The sequence below is a fragment of the Aspergillus mulundensis genome, assembly GCF_003369625.1.
Source record: "Aspergillus mulundensis strain DSM 5745 chromosome Unknown scaffold_12, whole genome shotgun sequence".
Taxonomy (NCBI): domain Eukaryota; kingdom Fungi; phylum Ascomycota; class Eurotiomycetes; order Eurotiales; family Aspergillaceae; genus Aspergillus; species Aspergillus mulundensis.
The window spans coordinates 786,301-807,255 of record NW_020797900.1 but is presented as its reverse complement, the minus strand read 5'-3'; the positions used below and the strand labels follow the sequence as shown (position 1 = coordinate 807,255).

At 53.2% G+C, this 20,955-nt stretch overlaps 7 protein-coding genes across 7 annotated transcripts; 3 read left to right on the top strand and 4 right to left on the bottom strand.

Annotated features, from left to right (window-relative positions):
* Positions 1–300: 300 nt before the first annotated feature.
* On the bottom strand, positions 301–2,426 carry DSM5745_09550 (uncharacterized protein; the record flags this gene model as incomplete). The annotated part of the gene is made up of 2 exons (XM_026751566.1): positions 301–1,614; positions 1,671–2,426. The coding sequence occupies 2 exons, from the start codon at positions 2,424–2,426 to the stop codon at positions 301–303; spliced, it is 2,070 nt and encodes a 689-aa protein (XP_026599914.1).
* Positions 2,427–4,506: 2,080 nt separating this feature from the next.
* Positions 4,507–9,095, top strand: DSM5745_09549 (uncharacterized protein; the record flags this gene model as incomplete). The annotated part of the gene is made up of 3 exons (XM_026751565.1): positions 4,507–4,573; positions 4,638–6,066; positions 6,122–9,095. 3 exons carry the CDS (start codon positions 4,507–4,509, stop codon positions 9,093–9,095), a joined length of 4,470 nt encoding a protein of 1,489 aa, XP_026599913.1.
* Positions 9,096–9,933: 838 nt separating this feature from the next.
* Positions 9,934–12,043, bottom strand: DSM5745_09548 (MDR family MFS transporter; the record flags this gene model as incomplete). The annotated part of the gene is made up of 6 exons (XM_026751564.1): positions 9,934–10,347; positions 10,418–10,578; positions 10,652–11,305; positions 11,372–11,622; positions 11,704–11,780; positions 11,849–12,043. The coding sequence occupies 6 exons, from the start codon at positions 12,041–12,043 to the stop codon at positions 9,934–9,936; spliced, it is 1,752 nt and encodes a 583-aa protein (XP_026599912.1).
* Positions 12,044–12,378: 335 nt separating this feature from the next.
* DSM5745_09547 (uncharacterized protein) lies at positions 12,379–14,043 on the bottom strand (the record flags this gene model as incomplete). Its single annotated transcript, XM_026751563.1, has 4 exons — positions 12,379–12,959; positions 13,007–13,287; positions 13,342–13,572; positions 13,736–14,043. The coding sequence occupies 4 exons, from the start codon at positions 14,041–14,043 to the stop codon at positions 12,379–12,381; spliced, it is 1,401 nt and encodes a 466-aa protein (XP_026599911.1).
* Positions 14,044–15,731: 1,688 nt separating this feature from the next.
* Positions 15,732–16,301, top strand: DSM5745_09546 (uncharacterized protein; the record flags this gene model as incomplete). The annotated part of the gene is made up of 2 exons (XM_026751562.1): positions 15,732–15,939; positions 16,003–16,301. The coding sequence occupies 2 exons, from the start codon at positions 15,732–15,734 to the stop codon at positions 16,299–16,301; spliced, it is 507 nt and encodes a 168-aa protein (XP_026599910.1).
* A 583-nt stretch (positions 16,302–16,884) lies between these two features.
* Positions 16,885–17,789, top strand: DSM5745_09545 (cytochrome P450; the record flags this gene model as incomplete). Its single annotated transcript, XM_026751561.1, has 3 exons — positions 16,885–17,249; positions 17,328–17,573; positions 17,624–17,789. 3 exons carry the CDS (start codon positions 16,885–16,887, stop codon positions 17,787–17,789), a joined length of 777 nt encoding a protein of 258 aa, XP_026599909.1.
* Positions 17,790–20,141: 2,352 nt separating this feature from the next.
* DSM5745_09544 (PEX11 domain protein) lies at positions 20,142–20,955 on the bottom strand (the record flags this gene model as incomplete). Its single annotated transcript, XM_026751560.1, has 2 exons — positions 20,142–20,501; positions 20,554–20,955. 2 exons carry the CDS (start codon positions 20,953–20,955, stop codon positions 20,142–20,144), a joined length of 762 nt encoding a protein of 253 aa, XP_026599908.1.

Below are 20,955 nucleotides of genomic sequence, written 5' to 3'. Positions count from 1 at the left end.
AATCCAAAAGAGGAGAATATTACAGCAGCCAACAGGACATGCGCATGAAGATGTCTACGATCTTGCGGCGTACCTGGTTGAACATGCAGTTAAGCTGTTTAACGCCAACCCAGCATGTTTTACGGGGGATGCTATCTTGTTTCTGCGAGGGGTCTAATCGCGCGTATGGGTTCAATGGAGTGACCTTGCATGTACAAGGAAGAACGGGTAGACCAGGTATAAGAAAAGTTGATTACGGGTTCATATTTATCGGTAACGAGATTTGTCTCCTAAGGGCAAAGCGAATTCACTGGTCAATCATCAACCCGGTTTGGAAAGCAAAGCCTGCTTATCCTCCTCGCCAGCCCTCGGGCACTTGGTCACCCCGTCAGCGGCAGCATCATCGTCCCGGCGATCCTCATCCTCGTCCACATCAGACCCCAACTCGAAATCAGATGCTTTCAGCGGTAAGCTGTCATAGCCGCCATCCCGCTGCTGCTGGCGTCGCCGGCGGCGGATGTAAACCACGAGGGCGGATACGATCGTCAGCGCCAGGACGCTAGCCCCGGTGCCTAGCAATGCTGCTGCTGCCTTTGATAAGCCGCGCACGTGGCCTTGGGGTGCGGATTGGCCAGCGGCGGTGGTATTGTAGCTCGCGGAGGTTGTGGCGTTGTTGGATTTTGCTATGGTATCTGAGAGTGAGAAGGTTGACGAAAGTCCGAGGTCCGCGTATACCGCTGCGGAATGGGAATCGTTTGGTAGATCCGCCGCATCCAGGTCCACGACTTTGCTTGATCGGAGGATATTCCCGCTTGCATTGAGCGCTTCAGCCCAGATATACCGATAGTCGGTCTTGTATTCATCAGGAGAGATGGTCAACCTGGTTTCGAACCCCGCTCGCCTCGACGTCGCCAGCAACACACTCTTGCCGTCTTCTTTGGTAACGCCGTTCTCATCCGAGCCGCGAATAGTCCAGCTGCGCACCTCCGTCGCCCCATTCCAGCTCACATACGCGGCCAGCGTCCCATTGGTATCCTTCCTCACTGCAATAGCAGGATCCCACCACGGCGACGCCACCCAATCCATCTTATACGCTCGGTAGTTATCCAGCGCATCGGGGATATCGTCGCTATGCCACGGCGAGAACTGTACATCCAGCACCGTCTCCCCGGACGCGCTGTGCTCTGTAAATGTTGGACATCGCCCCCAGCCAATGAAGACGTTTCCTAGATCTGATGATGACGGATCAAGCGGCTGCACGCTCCCTTGACTTTGAGCCTGTAGGTTCGCCGGGTGCGTGAATTGCTGCAATAATTGCGCGTTTGGCGGCGTGGCGGTTGTGTTGATGGCGATGTGTAGCCCGCGCGAGCAGTTTGTGCTGCACTCGCCGTGGGTTGTGATTTTGGCGTGGTTGTCGAAGAAGGTTAGTTGGGTTTCGTTTGTGCCGGGGACGAAGCGCGCGTGGTGTTGCCAGGACATTGTGAGGAGGGATGGTTTGATTGAAGTTGAAACTGGCTGTTCGATGAAGTTGTTGCGTCGGCCGCCGAGGGTCCAGATTATGCTGCCGGTGCGGCCGTCGATGAGGTAGATAGAGTGAGTGTGACGGATGGAGATGATGTAGTTTCCTGCTTGGGTCTGGGGATGTCAGATTGTCTCCTTCGTTCGAGTTAGTTGAGGAGTGAGAACAATACCTTCTGGATACTGTTGATATGGTATGCATCCCAACCACTTCCCATTGGCTCAAATGAGTCCAGCGGATTGACGTGATCCAACGCCCGCCAGTCAAAGAGCACCTCGTTTGTCTCGAGATCGATCTCCTGGAAGACTCCGTCAAGAATGTCAAGCTCAAGGTCGTCGGGCAAGACATAGTTCCATCCGTGCTTCTCGCTCAAAACATTTCCACGCACACGGATGTGGTTAACGCCTGTAACCAGCGCCGTTCCATTTCCCGTAAACGCAAACTCATGTAGGTCGGCATGCACGTTTATATTTTGCGCCGAGATCTTGTAGACTAGCCGGTAAGTGTCATCGTACGCAAGGCCATACCCATCGCCTATCCCGTTACCCTTATCGCCCGCCCAGAAGGTCAGATACTTCTTGCCAAAATTCTCCTGTACCCGGGTGCCAAAGACATTGTTAAACGTCCGGTTCATGTACACGGCGCTCAGATCGTGCGCGTCTAGTATCAGTGGAGAGGAGAGTGGTGAAGAGTTGTTGCCATCGTGGCGGAGGAAGATATGCGAGCCTGTCTGCGAGATTGCGTCGGGTTTCCAGATGTTCACTTGGAGAAGAGGTGCGTATTCGCTGCTTGTTTGAAACTCCAGATGAGGGCGATGACCGAGATTCCCATCGTTGTAGCTATCGTAGTTGGTCGACACATAGTCTCCCCTCGCCGTTGATGCGAGTAGTGCAGCAGTCCAGCATTCCCAGATAAAGCGACGGACCATTTTTAGCAAAATCTCTGCCGCAGGGCTAAGAAATTCTCGCAGAATAGAGGCAGAAGCGACATGATAAAACTCCGAGGAGCGCAAGGCCCGGCTTTTTCGGCACAGGGCTGAGACGACATGAATTGCGTATGTGGTGTTCGTGTCGTGGGAATAGTCGGAAATAAAAGCATCAAGCACTGACGCTAAACGAATTATCTCGCAAAGCCGGCTCAGAGTGGGTATAGCGTCGTCATGGAGATACGTACTCAGCCAACTAGCGCCTGATCTGAGCAGCCCTGAAAGCGGAGACATGCGAAGTACTCCGTAGAAGTTTGCTGAGGCTCGTGATGCGTCTTGTCTCGCGTCTACCTGGGTCTATCTGGGTTCAATCAGCAAACAGATCTTCAAGCACGGGCAATCCAGAAATACGAACTTCTGTTGATGGTCAGTTAGTGGCCCAATGCCGAATACGAATACGAACTATATCCAATCACCCATCATAGACCACCCCTTATCTCCGAGATCCCTACCCATTAGATTGATCATTGCCGTCGTCTCAAAAGCTCTTGATAGATTTGGTCGGACCTAAAAAAGCTTAGCAGCATGGTATATGATATTGTGCATTTGGGAGATAATTTGTTCCTCGTGGCCATGACTGTTGAAGTACAGGTAGTGCCATGCCAACTCGAATCAGTCAGATTAATTGAAGAAACAGGCAGACAAATATCTCACCTTGCCGTGGAATTTGCGGCGCGGCATTGGAAGTGCAGTGGCGCGTAAGTGTCCGCATCTTGTGCATTGTTAACAGCTTCATGTTGACCGGACTTCTCGCGCGTCCTCTATGCGATTGCTGACAAGAGAATGGCGTTGACTCTTGCCTTGGCCCGTCCTGGATCAAGAAGTCGTACTCGCTGAGCATATCTTCTCTATGGCGCAAGTTAGATCGAACTGTGAGCTGAAGTCGTCCTTGTCTTGACCTACAGGTATGCTTTGGCATCGAGCGCACCTCAGAAGAGGCTAGCACTCAAGCGTGCTTCAGATAATCTTCAAGACCAAGTATCGTGTGTACTTTGCCCGCATCTCGATGCTCAAGCTTTGGTTAGAAGACACTGCCGGCTTCGTGGTGCTTTCTTCGCAGCGGTCCGATACTCTGGCGGCGAAATCGCGAGGATCCGAACGAGTTTATCAATGAACTGCGGCCTCGGGGAAAGATATAGCCAGTGGTAGAAAGCCATGGTCTTGTTGGCGATACCCTCTCCTACCGCGCCGTTTAGGCAAACAGGGGAGGTTGTATATTGTGTTGGACCGTCCCGGTTACTGTTTGTTTCGGTAGAGGTACTTTCGGCTCCGCTGTTCTGGTTACCTTCGGTTTTGACGTGTCTGAGTTGCACGGGTGTAAAAGTAAGCACAGGAGTATGGGAGAGACGAGAGAAGAGATGGCTGTCTTCTACAAGAGGAGATGCTGTGGTCACGTGCTGTCCTCCCCGGGTTTGAGGTCCGAGCGCAGCTTGCTGCCTCCCACTTTCAATCTCATCGTCAACAAGCCATCAATACTCCGTACTCCGTACTTACCACTGAATCGTCTCTTGAAAATCCTGGTCTTAGTTACTGCAAGCAAAGCTGAGGCCACGAGCGGCGACAATAACGCAATAATCGTTGTTACCGGACCAAGAATAGCCACGGCTCTACCCCGATCGGTCAGCTTCACCAGCTTGATGGCCCCTCCTCTCACTCAATACCAACTCTAGCGAAGTCCTCTTTATGTGCATTTCACTATGGAGAGCCTGACAGATAATGATCGCGGCACATCGAATGATAAATGGCGGCTACCCTTACCGACCTGGAAGGCTATATCTCCGGCGCTTAAGTGCTGCAAAAAGCAAGCATGCGTCTACCACAGTCCGGTCTACCTACCCGAGGGTCTACAACCAATCGCATCCACTGTTCGCTACAAAACACTGCACTAGCAGGGGTCGAAGGATGAACAACGCCTTTTGGGGGGGTGCCACACGCGGCTGAGCCGAACTGCAGTCATTTATCAGAGCCTTGCCCCTCTCACCTGGAGGAAAGTGCATCGCGTCTAATCCAAAATCGACATACCATGCCGGAGCTCCAGTTCGACGGATTACCCAGGTTCTCCGATCCGGCGTTTCAGAGGGCTCTGATTCGTGAGTTTACATATCGAAGATGGCTGAGGATAGATATGGATGGTTGCCCTAACCGAGCTTGCAGTTCCACCACCACCGTCGAGTGGACCAGAAGAGCACGAGGCGCGCCCGGATCCTCAAGATCGAACGAATGCACCCCGGCGACATGCGCCGTACGTATCGTTTGGAGATGGAACAATCACCGCCACGAGCGGCGCATTCGGATCTATCCTTCGGATTAGTCAACACGTTGAACAACCGGGCTTGGGTTCCAACATGATCGCACTGGACGAAGCCCAAGCGCTGCCCCCATATTGCATGGTTGCTCGCGCCGACGACCTGGTTAGCAGGGCACAATTGCCTGGCGAAGGGTTTGGGATGCGAGTCGAACGGATCAACGGGGAGCATCCTGTAGAAGACTCAACACCCCCATCCTTGACATTCTTGGGTGACAAGTGGCCGCGGATTGAATATACTATCAACAATGCTCTTGCCTTCAAGGTAGATCTCCTGTGCCGCAATCATATGGTGGTGCAGCGCATGCGCATCACTAACGAGACTCCGTTGCCGCAAGTGCTAAGTTTGGAGTTCAATCCGAGACTCGTCCTGCGAGATCTCGATTATACATCGAGCGAGCTTGTCCTCTCCAGTGAGTGCTTGCGCGGACCTCATGACTGTAGTCTTGTTTTTGTGCCAAAATGTCCGCCAACTGCAACTGGCCCACCACTATATGTCGTCGTGGGTCTTTTCAAGAACCGTGTTGCGCAAGAGCTGAAGGGCGATTCTAAGCAACAAGTAAAACATGATATGGCGTCCAAAAGCACAGTGGAATACGTCACCGTTTTTAAGATCCAATGCCGAGCCACAGGTAAGCGATGGGACAATTTCATCATATCGGTCAATGAAGTGAAACGACTATTTCATGCGATCCCGGCGCAAATCACCAACTGGGAGTGGCCGCGTGCTAAACAAGCGCACGCGCGTTGGTCTCTCCGTCGCAACCTTGAGCATATATTGGGCGTCTGCAGCATCCATATAATCCCCGACCACATGCATCAAGAATCGAAAACCCCTTTAAACTCTGTGGATGATGATGTCGCTCCCTCAAAACCGGGGTTCGCCGAGCACAATGAGGGTCCTCAGCTAACTCTAGAAACGCCCGAGGGGAATAGTTACTCAGTCCAGGGTCCAGACTCAGATAGGCTCGAGCTAAGAGAAGCCGACGAGCCCCCGAATGATCGAGAAATAGATGATGCTGCGTCCGGAGTATGGGGATCCGATGGGAACGATGAGGGTCCTCGGATCATTCTAGACACGCCGGAGGGGGACAGATACTCCCTCCAGGAGACAAACTCGTATACGTTCGAGATACGCAAAGTAGACGAGCCACGAAAACATCGAGGGAACGCACCAAGGGAGCCACCCAACCTTGTAGAAGAGGTTTCCTCTCCGTGTGTTATCAGCCTTACATGCGGAGACTTCAGCGATCATCGAGTGTGCATATCGGGCAGCTAGTAAGTTTAACCATCATACACCACTCAGGATATTTTACTGACGCCTTGGCGCCAGCTTTGCATTCATGTTCATGCTGAATATGCACCAGCAAGCCGGATTGTACAAACAGCGAGCCATGCGTGGAAGTGAGTACGATCAGGCTCAAGACTCGCAGCGGCGCATCCATGCGACTTGCAGGGGCCATCTGGAATGGGTATCTCGCCTTAGGCCCAGGGCCGCTCTTTCCTCTAACCTCTGGGCCGACGGAAGGAGAATCTCCAACAGCCTCGACGCTTCTTTGCCCCATGACAATCCTACCAATATGCCTTACCAGATCCTCAAGGCTACCGAGTACCTGAGGGTGTTCACGGATCGGGAGGAGTTGATCTTTGTTTGCCGTTGGTTGCCACGCTTCATTGAGGAGTGGGTCAAACACCTTCGTCTCACAAGGAACCGGCTCTCGCCCACTTGGGAACATTTGCAAGATCTATCGGACATCCCGGTCTACCGTCTAAGCGACCATGCTTGGATCTGGAAAGCCCTGCACGATATCCAGGAATTGATTCGAAGAGTGCAGGAAGAAAAGGAAAAGACCCAACAGGAGATAGAGACTTCGCGGCAACAGATGACTCTTAAAGCATCGGAGCCTTCCCCTACAGGCGTTTTGGACAAGTTCCTAAGGGATGTAACAGCCCTATTCCCAACCTTGGGTAGGCGACGGCCTTCGTCAATCCAGGCGCTGGACTTTACGGTGGAAGATATGAGGAAGCAAAACATACGACGCTTCACACTTGAAAATGACGTCCTTAAGAAACGAATGCTCAGCGTCGCTCGGACGGCTCGAGAAACACGCTTCCTCTTCCATTCTAGGGATACGGTGCTATATTATGGACAAACATGGGGTTTTATTTCGAAGGACCAATCCTATCTGTTCGAACAGCTCGTCAAAGCGCAGATACAGCATGATGAAGAAGGAATCGATGAGTCTGGATGGGACAATCCGCTACGTTACGCTTTGGCTCTTCTCATGGCCCATTCAAACCATCAGCTGGATCGTGACTTTGAACCAGATGACATGGCTTCCCACGCCATGGCGATCATTCAGAACTCCTCTTCTGAGAATGGTCTGTATCCCGGCAGTTTGAATCCGGCCACAAAGGAGCCAGATCTATTCGATAGAGAGCTCTATCGCGACTTCTATTTCCATTGTGGGTTTGAAATACCGTATATCTTGCTTTTGGTCTCTAGCGCTGCTCACCATGGAAACCCGTTGGAGGAACTGAGTACGGATGACTCCACAGGCGATGCTTCTGCCAGTGAGCAGTACGGATCGCTCTCCAAGAAGAAATCTACCGACCTACCGAAGGTAATTGGGAGGGCCATCATCTCAGAGACAGATGACCCTGCCGTCCATGCAGAACGTGTAGCAGTGCTGGTTCAGAGGAGTCTAAAGCGGCAAAACCCTCACGGCAAACTGGTTGATCTCAGCAACATTGTTGACGTACCAGAGGAATGGCTTTATAAGTATCCGGACTTTCTCGATTTTGAACCGCCTAAATTGAGTGAAGCTGAATCGATCATAAAGAATGGGCAGCTCCTCCTAGGAAGCAAGCACAGCAACCCTGGCAACATTGTCAAGCAAATGGAGAATGAATTCAAGCTTCGAGAACGGTATACCTTCGTCGAAGACGTTCGCAAAAGTGGCAAGCAGCACAAAAGAGGAGGGCTTCCGAAGACCACAAAACTTGAAACCCGGAGCTTCAAGGACTTGTGGGACTGCCTTGAGAAGCCGCGTCATGCATTGCAGGCAAAGAAACGGTTCATCTATCTGAGGTCTATCGATCCGGTCAGAGCCATGATTTGCTGCATCACATCACCGGAGTCCGAAAGACTGAACCTGGCTCAATTCTTCGATCGCCAAGGGAAATCCAAGCCATATCTATACGACGATACGGCAGTGGCGCTCAATCTTTGGGTTACCGAGGTGTATTTACAGTTCTTCCACAAATGGGAAAGCGGCCAGAAAGCCCCCGGTCAGGTAACAGCGATGTTTGGGAAGCTCAAGCCCTCGGGCTGCTCGATTTGCCTCACTAGTACATTCAGTGGGTTCCGCATAGTCGGGGACTTCTTTGACAGGTACTGGACGTGCCATTATATCGACAACGATATTGGCAACGATATGGACTACGATACGCGCTCCGTATATAGGGAAAGCGACGATTGGCAGCAGAGAAAGGTACTTGAACTTATTCTTCTCAGTCGCATACTCCAGAAGGCCTGTACTAGCACTGAAGAGGTCCTCGATGAGGTCGAAAGCAAGCCAACCTCGAAGCAGAACTCGGCTTATGAGGACGCATACGACAACCTTGAAGACCGAAGCCCCGAGAACCTAAGAGAATGCGAGAGGGTCCTGCTACTTCTGAAGAAGAACCTGATCAGTCTGCGAGAAGTTATAGACCAGTGGAACGTGCGCGAGAGCTCTCAGGGCAGAGAACGGCCGCGGTGGACTCGAAGCGACGAGCAAAAATACAGAAAGCCAATAAAGCAGCGACGAGTCGTTCTTGAGGGCCACGTTCGCGATGTGCGGGCCAAGGAAATCCACATCGAGTTCCTTCTTGGCCGGGTCACGAGCGCACAAGAAGCGATCCGGTCCAAGAAATCCCTACGACAAGCAGAGAATATCACCCTATTCACCTACGTCACCATGTTCTTCCTCCCGGCTGGGCTGGCCGTCAGTATCTTTAGCATGAACGGCATTCCGAGCCACGCAGTCGTAGGCTGGATGATTCTCACAGCTGCCGTGGCACTCGTCATAACGGCGTCTCTACTCTACGGGGTTATATATCACTTCTATCTCCTGGGCAAGCTCTGGGATTCAATCGTGTCGGTTTCGCGTCGGAGCAAGCCTACGTTTAGACGTCTAGGCGAGGCACTTCGAGGGCCAGATGTTGGCACTTCAACCAAGCTGTCGCTCAAGATCGCGCTTCTTCCTTTATCACGGTTGAATGATAGAGCAGTAGAAGAGGACTCTGCTCATAAGAATGTGTGAAATATTTTCATGACTCCTGCAAGAAGTACTCTTTGAAATGCAGACCAAGTGCCGTGTCAACTGTCTTTCACCGTGCAGGAATAACATTGTTGGAGCTCGGCTCTCGGCACAGTATGAACGTGCAGATCTCTGAAGCTCTCTAGGACGCCCAAGCAATTCCTCTAACACCGGCGTGGCTTTTACAGCCCGTTGCAGATTGTGGGCTGGAGAGGATGAATACTCTTCCTCTTGATGGTAAAGGCGTGTGAAAAATGGGCTTGGGAGGACCACGCCAGCGGCTGGCAATGGTCGACTGAATCATACTTGCTTGACTATATGGTACTTATCTAGGTAGAACATACTTGTATCTTGATAGCAGTAGGACTGACAGCGTTAATATGTCGGTCAATCACTGTGGTGCACACTTGGCATGCACCGTCCAGCAAACAAACCCACGCCGCCTCTATATCAGTAGATGGCTGAGGTATTTGAAGATGGGTGTGATGTTTAATCTGCTCTAGGACTAGGAATCTGAATCGCTACCTGATGTCGCCACCTTGTTTTGCTAGGCAATTGGGCCAGCCTAGGTACAGCTGGGAGGTATATCGGAACCGACAATCTTGGCTTATGTGTGGAGGTGATGAAGCTGCACAAATGTGGAGGAATCATTTATTCCAAGTCTGACAGTAGTGGCAGCAGTCGCTTTGGCGCCTTAGTTAGGTGCGATTCCCTGAAAATCCAATCTATTCAGAATTCCGGTCTATCCCCTGCTTAGCATCAAGTCAATTGCTCAAAGGTGAAGACCGAACCAACCTATCCTCACTCTAACCAAGAGTTTCGATGCCCACTCGTTCCCTCCCTATACCTCTTCATTCTGCTTTTGCTTCTCAACCTCCCCCGCTCCCCCCTCGTCGCCCTTCCTCTTCACACTCCGCCATCCAACCCCCCAAGAAAGCACAAACTGCACACACGACAGCGCCACATTCAAATAAAACACCCGGTCTATACTCCCCGCATAAGCCATCAAAACACCGCGCAGCTCCTGCGCCGTCACCACATCCCGGAACCCCGTGGCCCCAGCCTCAATGACGGCCTCGACGTCCACAGAGGGCGCATACCCGGGGATCTTTGCCCTCAGAGCCTGTGCAAAAATCACCTCCCCAACGGCCAGGAAGATTGCGCCGCCGAATGTCTGGGCGCAGGTCATTATTGCCATTGCCGTGGAGATGTCGTCGGCTTTGGCGGCTGGGGCGTTTTGGATGGCGATCATGGGCTTGTGTGTGTTAGTCTTGTTATAGATTTTGAAGAGCGGAGGGAAAAGGAAGGGGTTATCGCGAACTCACCACTTGCGAGATGGCGCCCCGGCCGAGGCCTACTAGTGCTTGGTAGCCGGCCCAGGCGGGCACTGACGTGCTGGGAGATAGAGTCGAGAGGAGGCCATTACCCACGGCGTTTAGCATGGCTCCTAAGACAGCCCATGGAGCATAGTAGCCCAGCTTCGAGGCTATATGTGCAAGCTTATTAGATTGACTTGACTTCGGTTGCTCGAGAACGAATGGTGAAAGGGGACAACTCACTTAATAACCCCGATACCACAGCCATAACCAGTTGGCACAGTATATTGGGCAGCAGGTTGACGCCGCTGATGAGGGCTGAATCATCCCTCACGGACTGGAAGTAGATGGGAAGGTAGTAGGAAAGGGTCATCGTGAAACCGAAGATCATCATCGAGAGCAGACTGGCACACAAGATGATGCGGTCGCCTATTAGATGGCCGGGGACCATCGCATCAACGCCCATATGCCGTTCCCAGAGAGCGAAGAGGACAAAGGTTGCAGCGGATCCGCAGAATAGTCCAATGACAGTTGCACTGTCCCACGGGTAACTGCCATTACCGCCGTATTGGAGGGCCAAAAGGAGCATTATTGAGGCCGGAGAAAACAGCACAAACCCAAACAAGTCGAGTTTTCGCAGCAGAATGCCTGTACGAAATACTTCTCGCGGGGGCTGTTTGGGTCTTTGGTCCGGGATGCGCGTGAAAAGGAGTAGGGCGCCCACTAATGCACCAATGGGGAGGTTCATGTAGAAGCCTGAGTGTAACGCATTAGTAATGGGTTCGGCAAAGGAAAGAATTCCTTCAGCTGGGCTGGGATCCTTACACCATCGCCAACTCGAGTAGGTCGTAAAGGCACCGCCAATAAGTGGTCCCCCTACCAGCCCTAACTGACCGACTACAATGTGAGCAGTTAGCCTTCCAGGACATGGTCAGGAGGATACTCCAGATGGATGGCACATACCTCCCATTATAATCCCAATCATTGCTGGCCGCTTCTCGATCGGCACTGCACCGGCCAGGATATTCAGCGCCCCATTCAGCATGCCCGACGAGCCCATCCCAGCTACCGCGCGGCCGACAATAAGCATACTGGATGAGCCTGCGACTCCGCAGATGAGAGAGCCTATTTCAAATACACCGAAAAAAGAGAGGAAAGTCCACTTTGATGAGAAGTAGGTGTAGAACTTTCCGGTTAGGGGCTGGAGTGCAGCACTGTAGTATGATTTTGTTAGCCCTAGATTTCATTCATATTATAGTCCAGTGGACTGTACTGCGTCACACTGAATCCCGTACCTAGAGATTGTATACGCACTTCCATACCACGCAACATCGTCGAGCGAGCTGAATTGAGCGGTGATTTCAGGGATTGCCTGAGGTGCCAGCTCATGTCAGTAATGACTAGTCCTGATATTTCAGAATGAAAGTGGGCAATGCATACCGTCGACACAATTGACATATCCAACAGCATTAGGAACACTACCAGGGTAATGCCTGAGATTACCATGACCAGTGATATTCCATGCACCCACTCTGGTTCGTGTTCATTCTTGTTCTCATCTGTGCGCAGATCATGGCCCAGCGGAGTTGAGTCGGAATTGAGTGGACTGGGCTGCGGTTGGTTGAGCTTGCCCATGTTGACAGTGTTATTTATGGTCCTTTGTGTGGTTCTTGAATCAGTAATGGTCGAAGCTTGCCGATGTAATTGAGATCGGATCAACTGGAGTGGTTTAAGTATAGCAGTTGACGGACGGCGTTGGTTGCCGTCCGTTCCCGAACGCCGTTCCTGTTTCGCCAATGCCGGGGTCCAGACAGGCGAACGGCCGGCCACGATGAACTGTCGTTTCTTCCAACTAATCAAGATGTAAAGGACCGACGTATGAACTATCCCAAAACACCCATCAAGATAGACAAATGGCATAAAGACAGAAACGCGATATTGCTTAAGCTCAATCAATATATCATGGTCATTTATGCCGCAAACCCCTGACCAGTCCCTTCCGCCATCCATAACATCCCTGACCAGTTCATGAAGCTGTCCAAATCATCCATCTCCATGCTCGGCAGGAACAGATCGTCCGAGCCCGGGTCGACTCTTGCTCCCGACCATCCCGGTAGTCGTACCGCCCACTCAGTCCGCAGCTTCTGCAAGATCATCCCCAGCTTGCTGTAGGGATCACTATTTGCGCCGTCGCTGTGTATCCCAACTGTGGCGGCCACCTGACTCAGGGAGGTGGAGATCTGGTCTGCGACGACAAGGATGTCTACTGTGTTTTTCACTGCTGCCTTGTTCCACCCCGGGTAGTCAAACGTTGACAAGCGAAAGAGCGTCACGAAGCAATGCGATAACTGTGCAAGGTGAGGAAGTGCCAGAGCCGTGTATTCAACCGGATTAATCGCGGAGAAGAGGTCAAAAAATTGTTTTACAACGTGGAGACAGGAGTACAGATGATCCAGTCGAAGGGTGCTCATCTCTTCGTCTGCAGGGGGTTTGACTAAAGCAGCTTCATAGAGGCTGATTTCGGTATCATATATATGGAAGAGAATAGGTTCTAAAGCAGTGAGTTTCTGCTCTCTGGGCCACCAAGAGATCACGTACTATTGTCGCCCAGTTGCGCGGGGATGTCGGCTTTGTTTGTTTTCAACCGTGACTCGAGCGCCTTGGAATGAAAAGCGGCCCGGGTGCTCGATGGAGAGAGGCCATATAGGCCGTCATCCCAAGGGCCTTGGAGAATCTGATCCGCAACAAGTCGTGTGCGGGTAATCTGGGCCAGTACCGCATCGCCGGGCGATTCTTCACTGTGAGCTAGGATATCGAGACATTCCTTCATATGTGGAGTCCATCGCAGCGGATCCATTCTGCCTAAAAACTGTGCGATTCTGGGGGGAGATTGTTACGATATGGACGACCCTCTTTCTGATATAGCGGCTTACATTGAAGTCAGCACAAAGCAGCCCAATACCGCTCGCCGCTCGTTCATTGTTCGCATCGTCGAAATTGAAGCTTTCAGACCCGGCATGTGTCCCACAGCATTGCTGTTGGATATCGTCTGATTGAGGTCCGGAGGTGCTGGCTTGTTGAGACCCAACTCGAAGACCAGCGCAATCGCCATTTGGGCATAGACGCAGAGCGATGACTTTTGCGGCTGGCTTTGAAACGTGATCCTAGTTGTAGTAGGTGAGCACCGGAAAAGGAAGCTTTTCCAAAACGGTACATGCGAGGAGAATATACCAAGCGAGATAGACCAATACTCCTTGCAATATATCCAGAGATTTGTCGCAGTCAAGCAACAGCCGCTTTCCTGCCAGCTCCCGGATGCCTACGCACAAAGCTGCCTGACGCGTCGTATCCTTACTTTCCACCGCATAAATGCACCGCCAAAGGAAGAGTGCTTCTCGTTTCAGATCCTGGGCCGTTGCTGTGATGGGAATGTATATCAGCGGCAGGAATTGGAGCCGTTGAGTACGAAATGCATGCAGAGTCTCTTCGTCTGCTTCCAGGTTCTCCTCTTCTGTGCCCATTTCCGTGTCGATCCCAGTTGCCTCCGGTAGATGCTCGTCGGTCTGTACTCGGACCGGCGTTGACGGGTCGGAGCGGCCGGCGTTGGAGGCTAGTAGTGTCATCAGTCCATCCATTTTCCTCTCTAGCTGGGCAGTCTTGGATAATGGCCTCGGTTTTCGGCGGCCAGGAAGGACATGGCACTGTTTGTCTAAGCGATGACATCTGAAAGCCACGGCAGGGTCAGAAAACTCCCCATGGGCATCATTCCTACGCAGGGTTGCTCCCTCACCTTTCACAGCGGCCACCATTACCCCGTGGAACGCAACGGCATTTGGCGCTAGCACAGGTGGCACATGCTTTTCCATACGGAATAAATGAGCGCACGGTGGGCTCCATAATGATCACAAGTCGATGATCCTACCCAGTAGTCAAGTGGCAGAGCAGAAGCCGGAACCTTGGAGAGGAATGGGGAGCGGAGCCGGCATCAACCGAACGCCGGCGCACGTGACTAGCTTCGAGGTAGCAGCTCCTTCTCTGGCTACTTCTAGAGAGTAGAGACTCTGCAAGCTCCGACATCATACGCCGTGATACAAGGAGGACTGCTCACGCCTGCTTCTATGAAGGACCTACGTGCGCGGGTCCCTACCTCCAGGGTTGTATTCGCACTTTCTACCAGTCAAGTCTCGTTGATGCATCTTCCTTGCTGTCTGCGTTACCGAATCAACGCTTGGACCCGGCTCGCAGTCTCTTCACTCAATGATGGACTGTTGCTCGAGTTGCCCGTCTAGGTGGACTAATCAATGGTAAGTTGGCCTTCAACCTTCAACCCCACTGCCAACTGACACTTTGCTGCGAAATAGTCTCGAACGGGGACCATCAGCAGACGACTCAATACATCAGCACTGCAGCCCGAGAACCTGATCTGCTATCGAGCCAAATGAACTGGACAAGGGGTTGCAGGGCATGTACGGCGAAGAAAAGCTGCCCCGTCTTCTGGAGCTGAAGAGGGAATGGGATGCAAGCAACCTCCTTCAGTTCAATAACCCATCGCCGGTTGTGTAGGCGAGAAACCTGGAAACTGACTGTCAGTTCCCTTTTGGTACAGTAATCTTGAACTCATGCTTCACTGTTTCTTTGTATTATTTCCCCTCGTTCTGGCTACCTTGTCCATTGTTCAAATTGACTTAGAGAATATAGATCGCCATACAATGATCCATCCAGCCGCCGAAAGGGCTCTGGGGCCAGCTTCGCTTTTCCACGGGCGTGACGAGAGAAGCTAGTTTGACAGTATTTTTTCTCAAACGCTACAGACTGGGCTAGCTGGTAAGCACATCCTCCCCGCTGGAGCCTTATTTATAGGTCATAGCAGATGCCCATCTTGGCTCGGCCCTATCCTACTGCGGCCCGGTTTCAAAAACGGATGCCTCGTTTGCTTTTGCTTTCCCGGCCAAGTCAAGGAACTCGTCCGTGCGCACCAGCGTCTATGGGGGTAGAGGGGCCATCGGGAAGCTCCGGCCTTGCATGGAGCTATCTAACATTGGAATACGCAACATCCCAAGCCGGCCAATAGGCCATCGTTCTGACATTCTGTGTGGCCCTTGAGCTGCAGCTCACGCAGCGGCATCCTTCCCTGTGTCACGGTGTGAAACTGAATGCATTAATTCTTCGAGTCCAAGAGCAAATACCCCGTTTACGGATTGAAATATAATCAGCCACGGTGTCGTCCCCCTGAGGATAGTACAGCCCCTTGTGATCCTTCCGTCCGCGAGTAGCACCTCCTTCGCCAATTTCCCATAATATTTCTTGTGTTGTACTGTGGAAAATGGAGATATTGATGCTGGTAGCGTATCTGGCCGCTGGAACCGCCCTTTACGGTGTCATCCTTGCCATCTATCGCATCACCCTCCACCCTCTAGCACGTTTCCCGGGCCCGAAACTCGCGGCTGCGACGGGCTGGTATGAGTTCTACTACGATGTTATCCGGATCGGCACGTTCGTTTACAAGGTGGAAGAAATGCACAAGCAATACGGTATGGACTATACCAGTCTCAAACGCAGGGACTGGGCTGATGAGTAGTAATGGGACACGACAGGCCCCATCGTCCGCATCAACCCGCACGAGATCGTAATCGACGACGCAGACTTCTACAACCAAATCTACAACACCCGGCCCGCGGAGAAGTGGACACTACAGATAGCGGGAGTTGGCATTGACGGCAAGCTATTATACCGCGTACGGGAATTCAAGGAACTAACATGCTCTTTGCAGGCTCGCACGTCGCGACCCGGAGCCATGAACTGCACCGGCACCGCCGCAAACCACTCGATCCCTTCTTCTCACGCCTGGGCATTGACCGCATTGAGTCTGCGATCATCGACGACGCTAAAATGATCAACGCCCGGCTGAAGAGCTACAGTGGCTCCGGCCATGTCATTCGGATGGACCATGTATTTGCGGCTTTTGTGGCCGATATCATTACGGAAATCTGCACCCAGACGCGGCCCGCGATGCTGGAGAGGCCCGAGTTTGGCAAGGAGTGGTCCGTATTTTGTTTTGTTCTGTTCTGTTTCATTTGTTGCTGAAGGGCTCTCCACGAGCGCGGGAAAGATCGTAGACGAGAGAATAAATGAATGTTAACGGAGCCGTGGGGGCAGGGACGATATCATCACGAATGGCGTCAAGCACCTCGGTCTCTTCATGCATTTCCCGCTGCTGCTCGGCATCCTGACACTCTTTCCAACTGCTTTACTATTGCGGTTGATGCCGGGTGCGGCTGCCTCCAAGCTCTTCCTTCAGGTGCGGCATTAGTGGACTTCCTTGCTCTATTCCTCTCTAACGTCACCTGTCCCCTTGTTGCCATCATATCCTTGAGTTCTATAAGTATCATAAAGGGAAATTCCCAGCCCACAGCTGACACGGACATGCGCACGCACGCCAGCACACGACCAACCACATTACCGACGTCAAACGAGACATGATTATCCAGAGCCAGAGCCAGAGCCAAAACCAGGATTCAGGCGATAAAGACACCGCCGGTACGCCCCGCGACACGTCAGTCTTCCGCTCCGTCCTATCCCCCACAAGCGGCCTCCCCGCGCCTGAGCGCAGCACTGAGCGCCTGGCCCGCGAAGCGATAGCCATCTTTGGCGCCGGCACCATCACCACAGTACGCACGCTCAACCTAATCTGCTATTATCCCCTGGCCAACCGCGCCATGCGCGACCGGCTGCGCGAGGAGCTGACGCCCGTGATGGCCGGGTTTCCTGACGGTAAGCTGCCGACCTGGCAGGAGCTCGAGAGGCTTCCGTATCTGTACGCCGTTGTGCGCGAGGGACTCCGGTGCGTAGCCCCGTATCCGTATATGTCATATCCCTCTAGTTCCTATAGTGGAAGTGGGACTTAACAGCGAAAGAACAGACTAAGCTACGGCGTCATGCGCCGCCTCCCTCGCGTCTTCAGCACACCCCTGCAATATAAGGAGTGGACGATACCCGCCGGCGCGCCGGTCGGCATGGGCGCATACAGCATGCACAGCGACCCCGAAGTCTATGCCGATCCGTTCAGCTTCGTCCCGGAGCGCTGGCTCGGCGATGCCGTGGACCCGCGCCTGCACCGCAACTGGGTGGCGTTCTCGCGCGGCTCGAGGGGCTGCTTGGGGTTGAAGTATGTGATTCCGTCCCCTTCGAACGGTGATGCTGACATTATGCGCGCAGCCTGGCGTATGCAGAGCTTTACTGGGTGCTGGCGGTACTGTTTCGTCCTGGCGCGCCGGAGCTGCGGCTGTTTGAGACGGTTGAGGAGGATGTTAGGCACGTCGTGGATCTTTCGACTGCGCTTCCGCGGTTGGGGAGTTTGGGGACGAGGGTCACGGTTTGTTGACCTATGTTATAACAGAAAGGGATTACGGAGGGAAGAATCAAGTGGTTTGCGTGTTGCTTGGTGTTGGAGCTTTGCTACATTGAACGATCTAGCGGGCCCACGGGTGCCTACCTAGGGTTGGGTTAGGTAGGTTAAGTCGAGTGGTGGCAGTGTCGAGTCTCCTGCTATTTCTATCGAAGCCTTGCGCCCTATGAGGTGATGGAATGACCTCCCCAGTGGCTGGTTGGCCTATGTCATTGATTCCAAGAATTGAGAAGAGTCCAGCTGTCCAGCCACTCCACTCTGACCTATCTAGCATCCCTATGTTTCAAACCGTATACTCACAAGCCACCTACCGTGTCCAAACACAGTTACCGACTTTCAGGGATAGCAAATACCTGTCGCATAGCTCCCACCAGCACAAAGAGGAATAATGCATGGATCAGTGGAGGTGGTGTAACTTGCAAGTGATCTCCCCCAGGTTCGGAGAATTAGGTAACCCACTCAGAGCAGGGGTGCGGTCGGCAGATGCAGCAGGTCTCTGCTCTATTCAATTGACAATAGATGATGTCGAATGTCCTATTGATGCCATATCTGGGTAGACTGTTGCCGACTTTTGTGGCACGCGGCATTTGGCCCATGTTCTTTGTTCGTGTCTGCCAATCGAGCCCTAGGTCGCCCGCTGGTCCACGGTTGGAGCTGCAGAGGCGCATGGCCCATATAGTAGGCCATTGGATCAGGTATCTCAATAACGGCATTATCAGCCTCCTCACGATCAAAACCAACTGAAGACTGCGTTCCCCCTTGGCTTCGCTAGGATGTATCCTGAAGACTTCGGCAATGTGTCTTTGTTGCTCGGCTCGCCACAGCTGCCGTCTTCCCTAAAATAAGGGGATCGATCGTTTCCATGCTGTTTGCTGTGCTATTGATCTGTAGCTTAAGGCGCCTCTCGTCTACGTACTTAGGAGCCTAGGTCCCACCATCTCGGCCCATTCCATCTGCTCGACTTATACGGATAATTCGGCCTCGCCGACCCTCGTCCCTCAAAATGAAGCTCCACATCCCCTCGCTGTCAACAATGTTCGAGTCGAAATCCGAATACCGGCCCCTCGCCGAACCCATCAGCAGCGACGACGACAGCCGCCGGCTCTCCTGGTCCAGCCACCCCAGCCCAAACGGTCTCATTTCAGAGAAGAGAGCCCAGCATTTAGCCCGAGGCGCCCGGACAACCCGGCGTGTGTACGTCTTTCTCGCTGTCCTGGCAATTCCCCTCCTGCTCAGTCTGGGCGTCCTGCTCGGATGGAAAATGGCCGAGGCGGCTCTTAGTCGGGAATTGCTCTTTTCAGACCGTGAGACACCATCTCATCCAGCAAATACCTAGTATGCAGCCCTGAAGGTTGATATGGCTAACGCTGGAATGAAAGGCATCATCCCCCTCAAAACAAAACACATGTCCTTCACCGACAACGAAACCTTCATGGCCGACCCATCCTCCCACCCAGAGGTCGAACAGGCCTGGAGCTCCCTGATGCCGCGTGAGTACCATACGTCCCCTCCACCTTTCCAACAACCCTACCAGCTCCCATACCTAGCCAGATTCTGACAAGTGTGTACCAGGCGGCCGCGGCGGCATCCTCCTGCACCCATCCGAATACCCGCCCGAAAACCTCGCGCTCCCGCGCGTAATCGACAACCAGTGGGGGATAAGCATGTACCACTCCCTACACTGCCTGTGGATGATGCACAAGATGTACCACGGCGTTCTGCGCGGGGAGAAAGTGGCCGCACACGCCGCGCACACGCAGTACGATGAGCAAGGGCGTGTCGTGAACGACCACATCACGCACTGCATTAATTATCTGCGCCAGGGGGTTCTGTGTGCGTCGGACACGACCTTCGAGCCGACGGATTTCGTGGGCGGGAGTTCGGGCGAGGGCGTTGTGCATGTTTGTCGTGATTATGAGGCGGTCTTTGGGTGGGCGGATGCGCTGGGGCGCAGGGCGGGGGAGTATAGGGGGGTTAATGAGGGGTTGTGATTCTTTTTTTGAAGGAGGGATGGGATGGATGGGATGGTAGGGGGAGGGGGGTTTGGGTGTTGGATTGCACTGCACTGCACTGTGTATATAGGGCTTTACTTCATGGTCAGCTTTACAAGAAGACTGCATTCCTAGTCCGGGGTCACAGCCATTAAGATATGATGTCTCTGCGTTCCATTTCATCTCTTTCCATTTCCATCGACCACATCAGCTTCTATCTCTTCTCTAGACCATCTACTTCTCAAAACCTGTCCTTAGCCCAGCGGCATTACGACCTCCGGATAGTCTTCCAACCGCCATAACGCAGCAGTGGACGGCCCGACGTTCCCATCGGCCTCTACCCCTGCGCCGCCCAAACATTGTGCCCCGCGAACACCGTACTCACCACCATCCCCAGCCCAATCTGCAGCGGCGTCACGGGCGTCCAGCCCAAAAACGAACCGGGCAGAGTCAGATCGCACCCGTCAATGATAATCCGCTTGACGAGCGGCCATTTAGGCGCCCTGGTCTGCTTCGCCGTGGTCTTGGGGTCGCTCTTTTCACCGCCAGTGGTCTTGGGCGTATCCGGGGCCTGGGGGGATAAGAGTTCCCATGTACACCGCAGAACCGAGAGCGCGAGCGCGTAGAACCAGAACTTGTTGGCTTCGGTCATGAGCGCGTGGTGCCAGTCGACGCGGGCGACGTTCATGTCGTGCAGCTGCGGGCGTCAACAAGGATCATTGCGCGAACTGGTGGGGAGGGAAGCGCACGATCGTGAAGTCCTCGAGGAACAGATACAGGCCCAGGAAGGTATACTGCGCCAGCTCCATGGCGGAGGGGATTGTCGAGCTGGACGAGGGGTTGGTGATGAGGGCGTGCACGCGCTCGAAGCACGCGTAGAAGTCGAGGAGGCGGAAGTAGCGCCGGGCTGTGCTGTCAGTGCCATTGCTATCAATGGGTGCAGAGTAGGGTAGGCAGGGTAGGGTACTTAGGGCTAGCTGGTCACGGGCCGTGAGACATTGCGTCGCGAGGGTCTTGTTGGCTGTTGTCACGCCGATGACTTGCGAGGTGGCCTGGATGAGACGCAGGGTTTTTTCGAGGCCGGCGGTTTGGGATGTATATGCCACGAGGGACTTTAGCGGGGAGAAGCCTGGGGTTTGAGCTTGGGCCAT